The 22,139-nt window shown below is 39.1% G+C and overlaps 1 protein-coding gene across 1 annotated transcript in view; it reads right to left on the reverse strand.

The window, feature by feature from the left end:
• Window positions 1–649: 649 nt before the first annotated feature.
• Window positions 650–22,139, reverse strand: part of PPARGC1B (PPARG coactivator 1 beta) — a 134,843-nt gene continuing 113,353 nt past the window's right edge. The window contains exons 4-12 of the mRNA XM_081321251.1: window positions 18,082–18,198; window positions 11,866–13,021; window positions 10,986–11,022; window positions 8,027–8,091; window positions 6,841–7,618; window positions 5,828–5,906; window positions 3,777–3,898; window positions 2,027–2,181; window positions 650–861 (exon numbers count right to left, since the gene is read on the reverse strand). Coding sequence (XP_081177377.1) covers window positions 755–861; window positions 2,027–2,181; window positions 3,777–3,898; window positions 5,828–5,906; window positions 6,841–7,618; window positions 8,027–8,091; window positions 10,986–11,022; window positions 11,866–13,021; window positions 18,082–18,198 — 2,616 coding nt within the window. The 3' untranslated portion in view covers window positions 650–754. The remainder of the gene's footprint in view (window positions 862–2,026; window positions 2,182–3,776; window positions 3,899–5,827; window positions 5,907–6,840; window positions 7,619–8,026; window positions 8,092–10,985; window positions 11,023–11,865; window positions 13,022–18,081; window positions 18,199–22,139) is intronic.

A 22,139-nucleotide genomic window follows, 5' to 3' on the forward strand; every position in this document is an offset into this window, starting at 1 on the left:
AATACCCGGAGTCCGCTTTGGACTGTGGAATCACAAGTTTGTCATGTCTTGTGCAGTCAATGATTAAGGAGTGGCGATCCCAGCATCCAGTCCAGACAAACGGAAAGAATGGTTTATACAGCAATTCCACACTGCCATTCAATTAACCCCCTCAGCTAATCAAGGACAAAGTGGATTCTTTATGATTTTCAGAAGAGCCACTCACTGAAGGGAACCATTCTGGAAAGGCTGCATCTGCTGAGGGGCAAGTGCCTCATTACAGTGCATAGTTAAAAATCAAGGAAGCGGTACAATAAATCTGAATTACAGTACATCTGAGCCATAAATACATTATAAGTATATATTTCTTTCTTCTATTAAAAATTAGTTTACAATCTTGATTCTATTCACAATTAACAATTTCATAATCACACACTACAGACCAAAAATGAAATAAAAGTTATGGTGAACACAGCTGCCACTCCACGGCGGAAATGGGGCCAGTCAGAGAAAGGGGTTTGGACAAGAAGAGGACAGAAGGCTTTTGCAGGCTCATCCTAACACAACCAACCAGAAGCAGAGATACTAACTTGTGGCAGTGGAACATCAACACCATGGGAACTCACAGACAGAAGCAGCTTGTTCAATGTAAACATCAATTTAAAGGGTCAGCAGTCTCTCTCTCTCATTATATATTTAATCATTTCTTGAAAACGTAAACATATTGGAAGTGCCTTGACTGAGGTATTAAGGTATTCCTCAAAGGTTAAGGCTGTTACCGATGCAAACTTTCCTGGGCCTCCTGCAGCAGGCTGTCAAAATCCATGGTCTCATATTTGCTTTTTACTGGAGTTGGAGAGGACTCTTCCGTGTTGGAATCTGCTAATAGAGAAAAGATAAATGCTGTCAAACAGAGGGAGGGAGGGAGGGAGGGAGGGACTTGTTATACGGTCCCAAGGAGATCAGCTAAGACATAGGGTATATTACATATAATGTTTCCAAGCCATATAGAAAACCTCTAAATCTCCACTTCCTCTGAAATGGCAGGATTTAATGATCACGAGTAGCTTGTTGAGATATCTCCTGTGCTCTTCTCTGAAGAGACCGATCAGCATTTGGCTGAGGAAACCAAACTGTCCCTCAAGAGAAAAAAATGGCCACAATCTGTCTGGAAGCTGTTATAAACTGCCAGCATTGGATAATTCATTCTCCCTAATACAGATTGCTATTTTGGGTGACAGCATTGTATTTGCTTTCATAACTGGGTGCTATTTAACTATTTTTTATCGTTATGGTTGATTAAGTTAAATTTTCTTGAATTACAATAGTTGCTATCTTCCCCTTTCAGGGGAGGCGGGCTTTAATTAAAATGAAAGAAAATAAATTAAAATCACTTGTGGTCTGTGAAAATGAGCAAATATAAAAAAACCCTTGGAATGTTTAATCTGATTTCTTTCATTTTAATAAAGTATAGGCACAAACCCAGCTATTATTATTTGCAAACACTGATTCATGGCTTAATGCACTGCATATATCTAATCAATTCTGGTTAATTCAGTATCTGCAGTTAAATGATCAGTGGATTAGTATGATTAGTGTATGTGAGTGATTCAAGATAACTACCGTACTCTGATTCAGTCATTTCTGGAGGTGAAAAAAAACCTTGTTTATCTTTGATTGTATAAAGAAAGCACAATGCTAATAAATAGAATTAAATGTATCAGATAGTAAATAAATATTAAATATTGATAATAAAATGTGTAAATGAGGATTGTTGGGAGTGTGTAGATTTTATGCTTTGGATTTTTTAGTGTCCACCATCATTAATATCCGTACCAGGATCACCGTGTGTAAGTTGGATTGCCAAATAATTTTGTTTAATAATAAATAAAGTGAGGGATGCTGGCTGGGGAATTCTGGGAGTTGAAGTCCACATAGCTTGAAGCTGCCAAGGTTTTAGAAACCCTGCAGTATATGAATTAATTCAGTACAACCACCCAAATCTGGTCTATTATGATGAAACTGGACATGATGATTGCTGACTTACCCAAATCAGTAAATCTGGTCCAAAAGAAGTGTCCAAAGCCACCATAAGCCAGCTGGAACAACGGCTCATTTCTTTTCCACAGAGAAGCACCATTCTTCAAGGACAAGGCAGCATGCTCAGAACACCGGTATGTGATGACACCATATTTATCTCCCCTGGATAATAAAAGAGGGAATGCCAGCATAGCCAACAGAGCAGCATTATTTATTTGTCATTATTTTTATTCCATGTCTCTCCAACAGGAGCTCAGAGCACCTCGTTTAAATCTCATGCAAACTTTATAGGAATTAGGATCCAAGAGTCTATTAATCAAACTGCAATGATTACATTGGCATCTCCCAGCTGCCTTGGAAAAGAACACTCCAGCCAGGCTATTTATTATTTTTATTTCCACTTACACACCACTCAGGATAGTTAACAGCTATTAGACTACAAAACATTGACCTTCCGTTAGGCAATGTTATATACATTGTTTATATTGACTATTTATATAATATAAATCTGCAACAGCCAAGAGGCACTGAGTAAAAATGATTTACCCACTAAAATTTTATGCATGTGCGTAATGACAGTATACAGTCATTGACTTATGACCATAATTCAGCCCAAAATTTCTGTTGCTAAGTGAGACAGTTGTTAAGTAGGTTTTGCCCCATTTTATGACTTTTCTTGCCACAATTGTTGTGTGAATCACTGCAGTTGTTCAGTTAGTAACATGGTTGTTAAGTGAATCTGGCTTCCCCATTCTTTGCTTGTAAGAAGGCCGCAAAAGGTGATCATGTGACCCTAGGACACTTGTCATAAATATGAGTCATTTCCTAAGCAGCCAAATTCTGATCATGTGACTATGGGGATGCTTGAACGGTCGTAAGTGTAAAAAAATGGCCATAAGTCACTTTTCCCAGTGCCGTTGTAACTTAAAACAGTCATTAAATGAACTGTTGCAACTTGTGTGTACACACACACACACACACACACACACACACACACAAAGAATATTTTTTTAACTTAAATGCCCTGTTTTTCACTTGAAACATTATTAGAAAGGCACCAGTGCTATTCTGATCATTCTGGAAGAGTTCTGAGCTCAAAACTTTCAAGCTTGGGTGGAACTGTTCCAAATTATTTCTGCTTCTGCATATAGCACAATTAAATTACATATACTGTACATATGCTAAGTAACAGTAATACATTGTGCTGCATCAAAGAAGTGCTGCATCCTCTATGCCAGCGTTTCCCAACCTTAGGAACTTGAAGATGCGTGGACTTCAACTCCCAGAATTCCCCAGCCAGCATAGCTGGCTGGGGAATTCTGGGAGTTGAAGTCCACGCATCTTCAAGTTCCTAAGGTTGGGGAACGCTGCTCTATGCAACACAGCAGTGTTAGTCCTTACAGAATTAAATGACGAGGGAATTTAATGGCAGTTTCTTAGCCAAAACAAATATAATAATACAGTTGAGGGGAAAAATGAGTTTCACACTGCAATCCTTATACATATTTATTCAGCAAAAGGTTTAACTTATTTAACTTACTTCTTAATAGGTACACTATTTCAATTAATTCTCAACCTTTGCATTCACAGGGTACTCAGAGCAGATGTTTCTCCAAAGAAAAAAAATTTATCCAGCTATTAAACTTTGGAGTCTGATTTTAATTTTAATTATAGAATAACACAGCTAATTTACAAATAGTCATGATTTAAAAAAAAATGTTGCTGCCAGGGTTAATAACGAGATAATGAAAACTCACCTTTTATTCTTGGTCAAAATGCAACACTCAACAATCTCTCCAAACACTTCAAACTGCTTCTTCAGTTCACTACAGCTCATACTGCTGGCAAGATTTTGGATGTATACTACACGGCCTTCTCCCTGTTTAATAGCAACAGCACTTAGACTTATATACTGCTTCACAGTGCTATACAGCCCTCTCTAAGCAGTTTGCAGTGTCAGCATGTTGCCCCAAACAATCTGGGTTCTCATTTTACAGATGGAAGGATGGAAGGCTGAATCAACCTCAAGCCTTTCAGGATCAAACTGCTGACAGTCGGCAGAATTAGCCTGCAATACTGCATTCTAACCACTGTGCCACCACGGCTCTTAAAGACAAGAGTAAATTGCCTGCGCAATTGTCCTGACACAATGTATTAAACTGATAAATTCTTGATATCTCCAGTTCCACTTTAATATTAAATAGTACCCTTTTATATTTTAGACAAGAGCCAAAGCGCTTTTGTTCCATTTGGTTTTGAACTCATATTATTATTTTTACTATCAACCCAAGTTTTCAAAGAACCTGAAAAGAATGGATGGAAAATCCAAGAAAGAGGAAATGTAAGTTGTAAAAAAGAAGGAATGCACAGGAATAGTTTAGAAGGATTTAATTCACAAGTAATTTTTCGTTGTTGATTTTTTTTAAAGCTTGCCAAGCCAGTCACACTAATGGATGTCTGATGGAAGTTTCTGGCCTTTGGTACAAACTACTAAATTATATTATTGGCTTAAAAATGCTGGTCACTTCTTTTTCTTGGAAGCTTTAAATTGGCCTAAAAAACTAAAACTAAATCTAACACACGTTTTCCTTTAAAGAAAAGAAAAAAAAGAGTTTTTCAGAACAAGGAGACCAGGTTTGCTGTATGAGTAGGAAATCATACCACAGCAAATCTCTGAAGCATTTCTGAGCATTTCTCGGGAGGAGGCCTCCTGTTCACCAGCAGATTGGCTGAAAAGATTCCTATGCTGCACAGGCATCAATTGTTTATGGACGTCAAACCATTCATCTAAGAACCATCTCCTAACATTATAAATTACAAGAAGGATGACCATGTGGGAAGACTAATACTAGGAAACTATGTTCAAGAGGACGTGAAGTAGACAACTTATTTAACCAGTCGACTAAGTATCTTGAAAGGAGGTGGTTTTCTCACCTAAACATCTTTAAACTTCCCAACAGAAGAAAGACGAGCTCTAAATATGTTAAATGAGGATGGAGTGAAGATGGCATAAAAGATTATTGGCAGTTCACCCTCTTCTATTTAGGACATAGCATATAAGCAATGCTTGAGCAGGGTCCGCGGGATTGTCTGGGACGCTACACATCTTCTTCATGACCTGTTTTCCTTGTTACCTTCTGAGAGGAGGCTTTGTGATATCCAAAGCAGAACATATATATCTAGATATGTATATAGCATGTATATGTGTGTTGTGTATGTGCATGGGCTAACGTATGCTGTCTTTTGAGAGCAGGCAGCAGATTTTCATTTTTAATGTGTGCCAGTGTGCTCACAGAAAAAAAATGACAATAAAGGTTATCTTAAATAAATCGGTGTCTGGCTGATTAAAAGATATACAGAATATAAAGCCACCAGCCTCAAGTGCAGCTTTTTTTTCTACTTCAGCAACTTTATTTCTCCTCTTATTTGTATGGTTTTTAAAAATGATATGTGTTTTTCAAGATTCCAAACTCTATTACTAGGTGGTAGTTCAGGCTGATGAAGAATAGTTCTCCCTATGCCAAGACTAGCTAATAGGAACATATTGAAAAGGAATAAAACGAAGAAACTGGCAACAGATTGAGTTCCTGGCAGAGGGAAAACTATCATTTATCAGCCTGCACTTCCACCAAGTAATAAGAGTTTGGAAAACTAGCTAACATCCCGTATTACCCCCTCTTGAGTAGAAACTCCTGTCTCCCAAAATTTAAATGTGTTCCAGAAAGAGGAATCATCTGAGCAGACTGGAAACCCGCCCACTTCCAGTTCATTCATCCCAAATCTCACTGAGAGGTCACAGGTCACTTACAATGGCTTTTTCTCTTTTTTTCTCCATCAATCTCTGGCTGCTCACATTTCCATCTTGACAACGCTTGCCATTTTCCCGTCTATTAGAAAACAAGAAATACAGACCTAAATGGATTCTAATTCTTCTGAATCTTAGACATCAGAACCTTAATCAGAAAAATACTCCTAGAAACCTACTCTTTGCTTGCAGGAACAGTCTCACCTATTTTACAATAAATACAGAATGCTATGGGATACTATAGATTCATAAATATTTAGAATTTTTTTTAAAGGTGGCCAGACAACCACTAAATATTGGAGCAAAGAAGTAAATTAAAGTAAATGATTGAACACGATACATTTTGAAAATCTGAAGATATAATCTTTTTAGGCACAGTCATACTGTGGTTTTGGCCTTAATTTAACATTACAAATAATCTTACATTTATTTCTATGCATCTGAACAGGATATCTCTTCTTTCCTATTGGTTCTCAAAAACCTATGCATGGAGAGTCTCCTTCCAATTCAGGAATGCTATCTATCTGGAATCAGGGAATAAAGGCAAATTTCCCCAATTTCCCTTGCAGCTGCCATGGCAATTTTTGATGCAGTTCTAATAGGTCCATCAATCTTCTGGAGTAGATTTTCCAGGTCTGGAGGAGGAACTAATTCAGTAAAAATTATTCCTCCCACTTCTGTTCTTTGCTCACAGGATTTTTGAATTCAGCCCAGTGTCTTTTAAATTAGCCTTATCAGACATAGCCCCACTGCATGGCAAATCAAGAATAAGGAAAATATATAACCTTGCTGAGAAATTTATAAAAAATTAGTCTTATACTCCCCCTGGCCAACTGAAGGGTCACCATTCATACAGCACTGCATTATTTTAAAATGTAACTAAAGTGTATGAAGTTTTAATGTGCAATAGTCTGAATCAATGCAATCAACAATGCAATCAACAATGCAATCCAATGCAATTGACTACGACCATTCAGACCTTTCCCCAAAACAGTACTGATTGCAAATGAGTTTACCTGAAAGCCTGCTGGCTGACTGGAGACCTACTTCTGCAGCATGAAGACTCTGAATCAGATCTACTTCGGGAGCAATAGTGCAAATTGGTCCTAGAAAGAGCACTACTGTGTAGACATCTGTTGGAACCCAATGGACTCATGTAGTAGCATTCCTCCTCCTCTTCCTCCTCTTCTTCCTCTTCCAGGGGAGAACCAATCTCACTGCAGCTGTCTTCAAAGACAGTATCATATTCAGGAGTTTTGAAGAACAGGGCCTCCCCATCATCCAGGGCACTGTCCAAAAGACCAAAGTGTTTGGTCAAACTGGCTCTGATTTCTTGGTCCCTCAGCTGTTTGCTGCCCTCCTTCACTGAGCTTTTATCAAAACTCTGGTTGCTTTCCTCCTGATAGGGAACATCAGGCACTTGCCTCTTGCATTGGCTTTCTATGTGGCTCAGGGGCTCCCACGATCTTAGCACCTTCCTCTGGAGCGAATACTCAGGTTTCAAGACTTGGCAATAATCATGATCACCAAAAGACCGTGAGAACGGGCGTTTCAACACCCCATGCTGCTCAGAGTGAACAGGGTGAATTGCAGACCGACTCAGGTGGGCATACAGCTCTGTCCGCACTGGTTGCTTTTTCTGATGTTTTCTGGAAATTGGCCTATGACTGATCATTGGTTGTGGCTCAGAGCTGGTGATGGCAGCAGTCTTCTGTGCTGGCCTCTGGTGGATGTCTGGCTTATATAGGTCCTCTTCTGAAGGCTTGTATGGAGGAGTAGTTGGTGGTGTGAGACCTTATCTCCCCCAAGGAAGCAAAAGGATAAAACTCTTTCAGTATAGGACCAGGAGAATAAAGAGACATTACTGTATTAGGAGTTAGGTCTATTTTTTAAACCATTCCCACCCCTTTGTTGAGCCTTCAAATCACACAGTTGAACTGGGGATATGCACTGCTATTTATATTCAGTCTTTTGCCTTTATAAGTGTTCCAAAATACCTGTCACTCAAAGATGTGCTGTTCCGCAGTTGTTGTTTTTTAAGGAAGGGAAAATCAAATAGGGTTTAGGGGTGCCTAGAATCCTTGTCCTTTGTGTTAATGATTAAATACAGGAATATATGATAATCTGGTTTGGGGTACAGTCTTTTCTCTATATTTGCATCTTGAAAAATAATGAACACTTAAATCTAAATTCTGCCCTTACCTGCAGTGCCACACAGCTCTACAGTCAGAACTTGATCAAAGTTGCGCTTCCCGAGTGTTGATTCTCTAAAAACGAGAAGAGTAGAATGAAATGGTTATAGAAAAGCCAAGGCATCCATTAAAAATGAGGAATTCACACAATGAAATAGAAAGGAGGTTTAAAAATAAAATGTCACATGGGGAGGACACCTCATGGCTGTCATTTAAATGGCAAACTTTTTAATAAGTTTAGATAAATGGGCACTCATCTGGTAGTAGCTAATGAACTGGGATTATCTCCAGATAACTATGTAGGAAAGTTGACAAGCTTGAAAGGCACTCTTTTAACTTCCACATAAACAACCAAAAGGTCTCAAATAACCAACATATACTAATAAAACCCAACCTGAAAACTTATACAGTCTGTTCAGATACCCGTTACATTTTTATACATGGAAGCTCAAACTTCTACACTGTGTGAACAATTATTAGGAAAGCGAGTATTTTGACCATATCATCATTTTCCTGCATATTTTCCACTGCCAAGCTGTAGAAATGTAAATGCTTAATACAGGGGTCCTCAACCTTGGCAACTTTAAGACTTGTGGACTTCAACTCCCAGAATTCCTCAGCCAGCAAAGTTGCCAAGGTTGAGGACCCCTGACTTAATGGATATAAGCATATCAGGTGATGTGTATTTGTGTAATGAGGGAAGGTGTGGCCTAAGGAGATCAACACCCTATATCAAGGTGTGCATAATTATTAGGCAGCTTCTTTTCCTCAGACAAAATGGGCCAAAAAAGTGATTTAACTGACTCTGAAGTTAAAAAAAAATTCTAACAAGTCTTTCTGACGGATGAAGCACTCTTGAAATTGCTAAGATATTGGGGCATGATCACAGAACCATCAAGCGTTTTGTTGCAAATAGTCAACAGGGTCACAAGAAACATGTTGAGAAAAAGACACACATTAACGGCCAAAGATTTGACAAGAATCAAACATGAAGCTACCAGGAACTCATTATCCTCCAGTGCTGTCATATTCCAGAACTACAACCTACCTGGAGTGCCCAGAAGTACAAGGTGTTCAGTGCTTAGAGACATGGCCAAGGTAAGGAAGCTTGAAACCTGACCACTTCGACTCAGACTCCAGCAAGGTGGAGGTGGGGTATGGGCTATTATTAAAGATGAGCTGCTTGGACCTTTTGGGGTTGAAAATGGACTCAAAATCAACTCCCAAACCTACTGCCAGTTTTTAGAAGACACCTTCTTCAAACAGTGGTACAGGGAAAAGTCTGCATCTTTCAAGAAGACCATGATTTTTATGCAGGACAATGCTCCATCGCATGCATCGAAGCACTCCACTGCATGGCTAGTCAGCAAAAGCCTTAAAGATGAACAAATAATGACATGGACCCCTTCCTCACCTGACCTACACCCTATTGAGAACTTGTGGGCCCTTCTTAAATGGGAGATTTACGCTGAAGGAAAACAGTATACCTCTCTGGACACTGTCTGGGATACTGTGGTTGCTGCTGCACAAACTGTTGATCGTCAACAGATAGAGACACTGACAGACTATGAATGGAAGGCTTATGACTGTTGTTGAAAAGAAGGGTGGCTATATTGGTCACTGATTTTTTTTGTTGAAATGTCAGAAATGTTTATTTGTACATTTTGAGTTGTACTTTAACAGATGCAAATAAACGAGTGAGGTGGGCACATTTTCATTTTTCATTTAGTTGCATACTAATTCTGCACACTACTAGTTGTCCAATAATTGTGCGCACATAGATATTATCCTACGATAGCCAAAACCTCACTTTTACTTTCTTCAATATTCAGGTTTTAGATGATTAACATTTGGATTGACCAAGAGCACTGTAGTTGTTTAATAAGAAAATTAATCCTCAAAAATACAACTTGCCTAATAACTGTGCTCACAGTGTATTACAAGGATTTACAAGTAAACAGATTTTGAAAGTCAGGGGCACATTTGAAATTTTATGAACATGTGGCTGATATAGTCACAAAATGGTTGCCAGGAGAGACTTACTTATTCACAAATGACAAACGGAAAAAAAACATCCATTTATCTGCAAGCAAACTAATCCCAAAGACATTCCTGCAAATAAATATTTGCATCATAGCAGAGATCTTATTACTAACATGGCACATTTTTTCAGCTAATGTTATCCTCATGAACAACTAGAAGAAAGCAAATTATACTTTCAGGTTCATTCTAGTTAACATCTAGTCTCCACAATAAAGCCTTTTGGCACACCAATGGACAAGTTTCTGAAAGCAGAAACAGAGAGATTTTCTGCATAAAGAAAACTGCCTCTGTACGGAGTAATCCTGTGTAATTTAAATTCTTCAATGTTTAGTCTGCATCCATCCAAACATCTCATTCTTCCTTAGCTTGGGTTATTGAAATATACAGAAATACAGTTTTATATAAACACTGACATATCACTGCCAGGTTAATGTCTATCTGTCCATGCATTTCCTCCCCTTAAAATCTCCCTACTATAGGAAAACAATCTAGCAATGATGGAGTCTTGCTATGATATGCAGCCTGTGATGAACATCCCAAGTTTGATGTGTCTTTTATCGTAAATATTCAGTTATGCATATGTATAATATCAGTAGTTCCAGTATCCTTAATGGGGCTTTATGCTCCAGACAAGGCATTTTGAGTCTTTCTTGGGTGAGTTGCATATCTCTTTCTATAAAATGTTTAGCTGAACTATGAAGTTCTTACCCGGTAGTGGATTATTTTGACATTAAGCTCCTGCACCAGAAGTCCTCTTAGTATACAAGCAGCTTAGTATAAGGATAGTTATCAACCAGACAATACTGAAGGCACAGCTTGGTTATCAGGATTGCAAAATTCTGAGACTGCCATTTGCCAGATTTTCTGGCTTCTGACACTTAGAGAGATCATCCTTTCACAAGATATATTTTGGGTATTGCACTTACGTTTGTGCCAAGGGCAATGACAGACACCGTGGTGCTTCTGAAACAAAGAACAGAGAAAAGCAGAATGATTCAATTGGCCATATCTCTGCCCACAAACTGGATTAGTAAGAGAGAAAGCAGATTATGGTCAAATGAGGTGAGCCATTGGAAGATACATGGTTTATCTTCTATTTTGTAAACTTGAAACCAGAGCAGGGTAGATGAATTGTATTGGAGATGAAGAAGAGATTAATTCTTCTTTCATGCAGTTTTTCATATTGAAATGATCCACCACACCACACTGAATTTTATTGTCTGCTTGCCACTCTATGATTAATAGAGAGGAGAGGTGCTTTGGGAAACATCATATGGAAAAGAATAAATCATCTCTCTCAATGCTGAAATAGTAATCTGATTCAGTTTTCCCCGTGTCTGTCCCCAATTTAGCAACAGACACAGAGGAATTATTTTCCTACCCTATGTGACTGAGTCCTGAGTGGATGGATTGTGACACAACTGGAACACAACAGTTCAGAGCCTTCTTGTTTCTCCCTCAATGTGTGACTCATACTGGGCTTCTATAATCTATTTCTTGTCAGACCTGGGTCAATTCAATTAACCAGACTCTTTTCTTTGCCACCACTTTGCTACCTTCCCATCATTTTTTTTTCAATACGCAATTTTACAGGAGATGATCTATGTATCTGGTCTGGGGAAAGAAATTTCTCTTCAACAACATTTAAGATATTCAGTCAATCTAGGAGGATATGGGATTGTGGCATACCAGGCAGAATCCTTGAAGAATGCTAGGACTGGTGATCTGTTATTGTCTAAGGCATATTTTTCTCTTCCAGAAATGCTGGTGCAGAATGGCAGGGCTCTCCTCTCCTCTCCGACATACCTGTTTGATGACAGGGGGTGAAGCACTGACTCTCCCTAGAACTTTCCGGCGAAGGGGTCTGCAATTCCATTGGGAAACTCTGGAATCCCCCATCCATCTCATCAGCACCACTCACTTCTACTTCTGCTGCTGGTGCGTCTGTCTCAAAGTTTGGCAAAGGTGAGCAGAGGGCAGGCTCTACTGAAGTGAATGTGTTTGCTGTGGTCACCGAGGACGCTGCAGGTTCTGAGGGAGGTTCATCAAAGAAAGACTGCCAAATGCTGAGCTCAGGGTTGAGCCTTTTAGAGCGACGAACTGCATAAATAGAGGTGTCCTGCTTGCGGCTCGACTTCCCATAGGATCCCTGACCCGTGTGAGCCCCTTGTTTTGCACTATCCTCTTCCCCAGTTACTTTTTCAGCCTCGGGCTCTACTTTGAGAATCTGTCTCAGCTCCGTTTTCATTTCTGGTATTGTTTTGGTTGCGGGCTTATTGTATCCATCCGAAGAGTCCCTCCCAGCATTGTGAAGTGAAGTTCTTGAAGATTTGTGAAGCTGTGACCTGGCCAAGGAGGCGTACACAGGTTTTGCTAACCGATATGGCTTACTCACATCACAGGGGAGTTCTCTGGCAAGCAGTTCTTTCAGGATGGAAAATTCAGAAAGCGGAGTTCGGGATTGTTTGCAGTGCATGGAGAAGTACCAAGGACCGGATGGGCAACTGTCATTCCCACAGAGCGGAGGCTGCTGCAGTGGGGAATCTGGCTTTGCTCTTTTGGAAGGGCTGTGAAAAGGCTGGTGTTTCCCCTCAGCAGGATGCATGGGGGGCAGCTTTCTTGGAGGAAGGCAGTAAGTATGCATGTAGTGGATAAGCTCCACTGCAGCATGAAGTTCCTTGTCTCCAGTGCTTTTCTCGGAGGAAGAGAGAGGAGGCATTGCAATGTTGCCACAATTCAACGCATCTTTACTTAAATTGCTGCCTTCTTTGTTTTGGCTATAATGTCTCTGGGGTACAGAGCAGGCGCTAATGTTGTCAGCCTGACACTCGTCTAGTGGCCCACTGTTTTTTCTGTGTAGGCAGTGTTTGCTGGTGGTCGTGGTAAGATGTTTATGAAGCTCAGTGCAGTTCCGACTCTGAGCCTGGGGAAAAGTTGACTTTCTCTCTTGGACTCCTTCCACCTTCAAAGGCAAAGAAAAAAGGAAGCTAAGCTACATCAAAAAGACATCCCAAACTTATCCATTTCTTTATTTTAGGCGGCTGAGGATATTACAGCAGAGATCATTCAAATCTTTACATATTTCGTATCACTAAGAATGGCTGTTTCAAGACTTAATTGCTGGCAAGCTAGTAAGATAACATTGTATGATTTTTTTTCAACAATCCATATCGAACATCACAGATTCATATTAGGTAATAAAACAATGGAAGAATCATTCTTAATGACATTTCTCTATCACTTAAATGACAGAAGGTTCTGGCTTTAACTCAAAAACAAGTAATTTAAGAGACAGAATCATTGATACAAGTAATATGCGCTATTCCAGAGTCCCCAACCTTTTGGGCACCAGGGACCGGTTCTGTGGAGACAGGTTTTTCCACGGACCACAGGGTTTTATATGCTGCCTGCATCTCACGGATGGGTTTTTGCTTGTTTGTGAAGACCAGTTGCTGGCATGCCACAGCCCGGAACTGGTCCACGGACTGGGGATTGGGTATCCCTGCTCTATTCTATTTCCAGAGAATTTGCGGAAGCTGATTTTCTGGTGGCTGCTTATTATTTCTCTAAACTTGGCTTCTATTCCCACTGAGATGTTTATGTTTTATATAATATTGTGGATATTATTGTGCAAATGCCGTTGGTTTATGACCAATTCTCACCACCATAGCCAGGGAGCTCTTCTCAACAACAACAAAAAAGGAATATTGATTTCTGATCCATAAAACAAGTGTCAAAAAGGAACAGAGTGAAATTGCAGCTTGCACAAGCATTTAACACAACTAACAAGTATCTTTCTTTGACAAATTGACTAAATTAATGGACCTGCAAAATGCTGTGGACGTAGTATACTTAGATTTCAGTAAGACAGTTGACAAAGTAGACCACAACCTACTTCTAGTAAGCTAGAAAATTTGGGATGGATACTTCACCCCCAGATGGGTTTATAACTGGATGACAAACCACACTCAACGTGTAGTCGTTAATGGAACTACATCTACATGTTGAGACTCTGGAAAGAGTGCAGAGAACAACAACAACGATTAGATGGCTGGAGGCTAAAACATATGAAGAACAGTTTCAGGAATTGGGTATGTCTTGTGAAAAGAAGGACTATGGGTGACATGATATCAGTGTTCCAGTATTTGAAGGGCTACCACAAAGAAGATGGGGTCAACCCATTTTCCAAAGTATCAGAAGGCAAGACAAGAAGCAATGGATGGAAATTAATCAAGGAGAGAAATAACCTAGAACTAATGAGAAATTTCCTAACAGTGAGAACAATTAAACTAGCAGAACAGCTTGCATTCAGAAGCTGTGCATGCACTATCACTGGAGATTTTAAAAAGAGACTGGACAGCCACTTGTCTGAAATGGTATAAGGTTTTCAGTGGTATTGTGCTGGGCTGGGCTTTTATAATCATATATTCAAGAGTTTCCCAACGTCAAATTGTTTCCCTCTTTACAATTTTCATCCATGGAATACTTCCCAAGCTCTAAGTTTGTTGAAATAAGCCCTTTTAAAGTCCAAGACACTGGTTTGATTATATTCTATTATTTGTGTCTGCATTATATTGAATTCCAATATGACATGGTCACTCTCCCCAAACTTCCTGCAACTTCAACTCCCTTTATCAGTTCTTCTCTGTTAGTAAGAATTAGGTCCAGTATAGTTGTCCCTCTAGTTCCCTCTTCTACTTTTGGATGACTAAATTGTCAGCTGGAGGGATCAGGACCGTGTTTGATTTTCTGCTTGGTGCAGAGTTTGTCTCCCTGTTGATGACAGGGTAGTTAAATCCCCCCCCATTACTACTTTGGTGTGTTTTCTACATACATTTATTAACTGACTAACAAAAAGTTCATCTATTTTTTCCGGCTTGGTTGGATGGCCCGTAGTATACACCTATGGCAATGTCATTCTTTTTTTCTTTATATTAACCCATATGCAGTTTAGGAGGCTTTCATCCTTGCTTTAATGCATTTCTGTAGAGATGTAGTGATCTCTCATATACAATGCGACTGCACCTCCTCTTTTGTTAGGTTGGTTTCTTTTGAGCACTTTATATCCTTCCATCACTACATTCCAGTCTTGAGTTTCATCCCACCAAGTTTCAATAGTGGCAACTATATCATAACTGCCCTTGTATACTAGTACTATAGTTTCACCCTGTATAACCATTATATACCAACAAATGTAACTCATAGCTCCCACGATTAAATCATATAAGCTGATTTTGCCTAAAAACTCTGTAACTACAGTGGATAATTGTCTTGTTTCTTAACTGTACTTAATTGTGTAAGAATTGTATTTTATTGTGCATCTTGTTTCGTTACTGGGAATAACAGTTTTTCCCTTTTTGCACATTTGTGTGTTATAGTATTTTGAACTTGTTAGCCATATTTGAAAAGTATAGTTTTTATAAGCATTTATGCACAGTATGGGCTGGATTTTCATTCTGATTCCTAAGGAGGTGTTTTATACCCTGAATCAGAGAAGATATTAGGTCATTATCCACCCATCTCTGCAGGAATCTCTTATCTTTCATCATGGGCTTAGTTCCATAGCATTGTATATGCAGGCTGGCTTCTTTTGATTCTTTTCTTTGCCTTTTGAGACCGGGCACAGCTGATAAAGTGCCAAGCGATGGGAGTACTTTCCCTTTCACTGTTTTCATTGCCTATGTTCCAATCCTGCAATTTGGATGGCATAAGTGGTTGCAGAAAATGGAGGGGAGTGGAAACACAGCTGCAATGTGGGAAGACTCTTGCTGCAGGGGCAAAGTTCCTTTACTTTCATTTCTAGAAAATTAAAGCAGTGAAAGATGTGTGCATAAATATACTGTCTGAAAGGTGGATCAGTGGGGATGCAATAGCGTTACTAGAGGACTTAGGGCTTGTTTGGGATTGTTTGGCAACATGCCTAGCATCAACCTTTACATTTCACAACACACACACACATTTATGTGTGTGTGTATGCGTGTGTGTATAGTAGGTATCTCCCAAGCTGCCCAGACATGATGGCAATGGCAAGAAACAAATCATTTAGCTGTGATGCATAATTCAGTAGTTGCAGCTCAGCTACATACTGTATATACATACCAATTTCAGCAGCTAAAAAGATATAAGGTAGAGGAGAATCACATTAACCCAGCAAGTAACCCCTGTGCTGTGAGTGCTAATTTCCAGTTTCTGAAATTCCATATACTTTTGGTCCTTCTAGCCACTCTTTTCAGTTCATTTTAATTGAAACTATCAATAAAAATGAAAATGACTTAAAATAATATGAAGAAAAAGACAAAATGTATGTAATCTTAAAGAGAAATACACTTAAACATCCATATTCAATATTTCCCCTCATAAAAGAGGTATTTGTATAGATGAATGTAATCTATACAAAAAACAGGTTAATATACCTAAGACATTGAGAATGAATTACAGTAGGGCAGACATGTCAAACACAAGGCCCGGGGGCCGGATGCGGCCCGCGAAGTGGTTTCATGTGGCCCGCGAAGCCATCCTGGAAACAGTGAGGGAACGGCCCCCACAGCCTTGGCCCTGGCCCAGAGACCCTCCTCCTGCCAGAGACCCTCAGATCTGTCCCACTCCTGCCCAGGCCCCCATAGGCACCCTTGATGTGAACGATGTAGAGCTGGCCACGCCCACCCAGTAGGCCATACACACTCTAGCCACACCCACCCAGTAGGCCATGCCCACCCAGGCCACGCCCACCCGGCCCCTGAGGGCAACCGCAATGCTGATGCGGCCCTCAATGAAATTGAGTTTGACACCCCTGCAGTAGGGGATCCTTAATTATAGGATTCTTCCAAGCTTTTTTTCTATACTAATATGTCAGCCAATTTTTTATACTTTAATACAGCAATAAGAAAAAAAAGAAACATTAGCTTTGTGGGGGAAATCAGATTATTTTTTGAACTGTAATGTGTTATATGTCTTTGGAAATATGGACAAACCAGTATCAGGATTAATGTTTTGATGCTATTCCAGATTCCCTAAAAGACCTTTGATCATCTGTGCACAATACAGGATAGATAGAAATTTACTTTGAAAAATGTCCTTATCTTTGTTTCTTATCTATCTGTCTGTCTATATCAGGAAGCAGAAAAACCTGAAAGGTATAAGCTGTGGAGATACATTAAATTTATTCAGAAATCAAGAGTAGAGGCCAGAAGATTTTCAAAGGAACTAGCAGGGGAAACAAGAGGGAAAAGAATGGTTTAAAAAAGCTACTTTTAAAGATTTCAGAGGTATGGTATGCAGAGATTCTTCAGTCAGTTTTCTGTCCATGTGATATATATAATAAAACATGACATATTAAGCACTGGAGGCTTAATATCTATCCCCACCCCAGTTTTCATTACGCTCTGTCTTCCCATGTTCCTTATCTTTCCCTGTGCAATCCAAATTCATTTATTTAATACACTGCGCAATTTTCTTTATCCAAGTGAAAAACTTTTAATTGCCCCTTGTGTGATTTTAAACAATTGATTTTAACAACTGGATGGTTCTATCACTTTGTACATTGTGTTCCTAATAAATGACGTATCTGTTATATGCAGAAGGAATCCAAGTTCTATCTTTTTGGCATGGCTTATCCAAAGTCTACCTTTCTAATGCCCCTTAATCTTCAGGTGGATCAAATAGACAGAATGGAACTATCTTGCAGAACAAGATTCCCAGCACCATTCTTAAAGATTTTGAAAGAAATAAGCAATTGGTTGTTGTGATGGTTTGCCTATGAGAAGAAACATAGGGGAAGGAGATCTACAAATTACAGAGGGAACAACTACCCAACCTTCATAGGAGCTCTCGGTGGCAGAAATTATTTGGTCTGTTTTCACTGGAAGGTATAAAGGTGAAATGAAGAAGAAAAACATCACCTGGAACGTGACTCTGGAGAGTCACTGCCAATAATCTGAAGATATGACAACTTTGTAATATTCCTGGCATCATCACACATAAACATAGTCCACTGTTATGTATAGCTGCCAAGAAGAACAATACCTTTGTACAGGAGCGCTGAGGTCTGGATTTAGGAGTTCCTTGACGCCATATATTCCCCTCTCTTTGAACCTCATAGCTTGGAGGCACATTGGATGGCGAGAGAAGCAACTTCTTTAGCTAGAAAAGGAAATGGTGAAAGAAAGAGTAGAAATTTCTACATAAATGAACAGTAGTCACTTCTTTTTAAGTTCCCTAAATTCCTACACTCAAACACATTCATAGGATAAGCGAGGTAGAGATCCAAACTAAAAGCCACAGTGTTAGTTAAATACTTTAACAGCCTATCTTCTCTCCCCTCCCCAATTATTTAGCATTATTCATACAACCTTCCCTTTCTTCATATATTAGAGAGAATATGAAAGTCAAAATATCAAAATCATGCTCATGGCTGTCAGGGAAAGGTAAGAGGATGGAAGAGACTTGGTAGTTGAGTTGCTATGTTTAGGAGGCAGCTTTCAGTAGCAAACAGCATCTCATTTCTTCCATATAAAATGAAAATTCTCAAAAGGTTTGGAATGGTTCCATGGATATTCCCCATTATAGAAAGTAACAGAGAAGAAAGAAGTCCCCTTCCCCTGAACGTGAGTAGAATTTCATAATTTTCCTTAACACCCAGAAAAAAGATAAAGGATCATGTGAATCAAGATCATGAGGAAGATGCATCACAGGAAGACCAAAGGCCAGCAATAACTTGGCAAAGCCAAATTTTAAAAAAACAACAACCCTGAATTTATTGCTGCAATTAATCTGACTTGCCATCCCATGAAAATAATAAAAATAGTAACCCCGGTACATTATGGTCTCCCAAATTCTTAGGAAGAACCCAATGGATATAGAGGCTGACACCAGCTAAAGAACTGGCAACAGTGATTTCACCTTCACGTTACATACATTTTTATGTATATAATAATAATTCAAAGTCATAGCAAGCTTTCACTGATGGGTGCAAGAAATAAAATTTATTTTACATAATTGTATAAAGATAGGAATTATACTGCCTTGGTGGAGCAGTGGGCTGATGCCTCCTTAAGTAACACCAGCTGCCTGCAATTAGTGCAGGTTCGAGTCCCACCAGGCTCAAGGTTGACTCAGCCTTCCATCCTTCCGAGGTAGGTAAAATGAGGACCCAGATTGTTGGGGGCAATTAAGCTGACTTTGTAATAATGCCGCTTGGGGTGTGTGTGTGAAAGCCCTAACAAGCAGGCATATACATAGAATGAAGGCTACTGCTAAGCTTGTAAGCCGCCCTGAGTCTTCGGAGAAGGGCGGGATATAAATGGAATTAAAATAAATAAATAAATATTATCTCAATAAGCCCTGAAAAAATGTTTACAATATAAACATCATGCAACGTTTTGAAAACAGCTTAACTGCCAGAATTGGAAGTTACACCTTATAATGGGTGGGGAACTATGGCCCTTTTATGACTTGTGGACTTCAACTCCCAGAATTCCTTCTGGGAGTTGAAGTCCACATGTCATAAAAGGGCCATAGTTCCCCACCTCTGCCTTACAAGGAAGGCAGTTTCTCCTACTACTTTTAAATGTACTAGAAGTCACGCAAGTCCTTTCCAAAAAAACTTCCTAAATTTTTTGGAAATTGTTCCTAAAAAGCCAACATAGGGATGGTATGCTCTGGGCCAGCCATAGTAGTTGAGGTAGAATTATGTTTCAATATTGACCTCATGGTACCTTTAAGATGAATACTAGCCAATCTGAATGTTAAGCTAAATACAAGTATGCAGCATATTATTTTCTTCAGCCTAGAGACAAACAAAAGTGGGGTTGGAGAATGAATATTTTCCAGTGTGAAAGTTTCAAATTTCCGACTCCTTTTTTAAGTCACAAAGGGAGAAAAAACATGCATTTATAGTTTAAAGCAAATTTAGCCTCTCAAGTTTAGCATATTTTGATATGCTGAGCCAAAGCTATAGCCAAAGCTCATGTTCAATAGCAGTTTGTGAAAAGATGCTGTTGTCACATTCAGAGGAATCAAGTTTAAAAAGGCTGCTGGTAAGTTTCCAGACTCATGGCTGATGGTATTAAATTGGTTTCTGAAAAATTGGAATATTCTCCTTCCTCTTTATCCTAATTTGTGATTTATTTTCAGATGCTAATTTTACTATGAATCAGGAAGTAGGCATAAACTCCTGCCAAATAAATCAATTGAATGTAACAGTCTAACAAGGGTTTCAATTAATTAATTCAACAGCTCATAAGGCAATCAGAAGATAGATTTTTTTCCCCTTAGTTTGAGGTGAGTTTAAGATGTCTATCAAACAGATATTATATTCCATCAAAAAAAAATCCCAAATGTGAAAAAAAATATTTTAAATAACTGATAACATAACCTATTTTTTTCAGATTACACGACCAGAATATCTGTTTTTAAAAAACAGAAATTCACATTCCCCACTCTCTCACTGAGGGCAACATGAGAACCTTAACCAACCATCGTCTCTGGTGGGGATGTGTCAGGAAAGCAAATTTTTTAAGGATTGGCCAAATGACAAATATTCAATTAGTTCCTCTAATCAAAATTTTAAAACTTTTTTTTAAAATGGTGTAGTGCAATACTAATCTGATCCTCTAGTTGTAAACTTTCTACAATGATAAAACATTAAAAAGTTATTTCCTCCCTTGTGCAATGTATACATCATATATAAAGATTTGTGCAATATATGTGATATGTAGAGAAATACACAGGGAATTTTGTGACATGGAAATGTGTAGTTCTTACCACTAGATGCCACTATAATACTTTTAGAAATCACAAAATTCATTAATGGTAGATAATAGGGGAAGTGGGATGGCTGGTCTACAGCTATGTTCCTGCTCTCCTGTGCAAAGGTTCTGCCTGAAGTGAAGAATGCCCCTGTCCTGTAAAAGCATATTTTGGGAAAGGACATTAAGAAGCATTGAAGCTTTGGTGTTCCACAATGGTCTTTCCTTATTAAGTGAAACCTGGACTACAAGCAGCAATATTTTCTATTAGCAGAGAGGCTGCCATCCATAAATGCTCTTTTCTTTGCTCTTACCTGCTGGTTGGCTAATAATGCCATGTAATGAGGAATATAAACCACAGAAAAGCAACTGCAGAAGGACCACTGTCTAGATAAATTCCCTATACAGTTCTGGGTGCTGCTACCTCTAGACAGAAGACTGGGGTGCATACCTCAATCCAGAACTCAACTCAATTTTTCTTGGGAAAACAAGTTCCTTTACAGGAAGCAAACTTCAAGACCCTTGGAAATTAGGCATTATGTGAGCTAAAGACATCTCTGAGTTAACCTCAATTTCTGATGACTACATGGACAAAACCATGCAACACCAGTAGTGGTATCTTGTACTTCCTAGTGATATCTGATGGTCTCTCATCCAAATATTAATTAGTTCAATTTTATCTCATTTGGCTTCCAAGACCAGCCAAGATTGGCCAGAGGCAACTATTAGCTGAGACTATAAAATCTCAGAACAATTTATTAAATTATTGTACTAGAACGGGTGGTTGTAGAGAAAACACTGCATAGCAGCTTGCCCTATATCACGACTACTCATGCAAAGTAAATGTCACATTTTACAAAATCATGTGCATCTCCTTAACAGACGTGAAAGTGTGACATAAGGAAACATTTAAGACACGAGAGAAAATGTTGAATAATGGGCATCCCTAGAGTAGATAGTATTTGAAATGAATACAGGTAGTCCTCGACTTACAATCACAATTGGGATCGGATTTCTAGTTGTATGTCACTCCAGTTGTAAGTTAAGGTACCCATGCGACAAGGCATGATTTTATGACATTTTCTGTGGTGGTCATGAAGCAAATCACTGTGACTGCTAAGTGACTCAACAGTCATTAAACAAATGCCATGGTCATAAGTGCAAACCCATTTTTCTGAATGGGCTTGCCAGAGACCAGCAAAAAATGCCAGAAACCAGCAAAAAAAAACCATTGCAAATCGCAGTCACGTGATTGTGGGACAATGCAACTTGTTGTAAGGGCAAGCCGGTTGTCAAGCAGCTAAAATGGACTCATGTGATATGGGGAGTGGGATA

This window comes from Vipera berus (genome assembly GCF_964194415.1).
Source record: "Vipera berus genome assembly, chromosome: 2".
NCBI lineage: Eukaryota > Metazoa > Chordata > Lepidosauria > Squamata > Viperidae > Vipera > Vipera berus.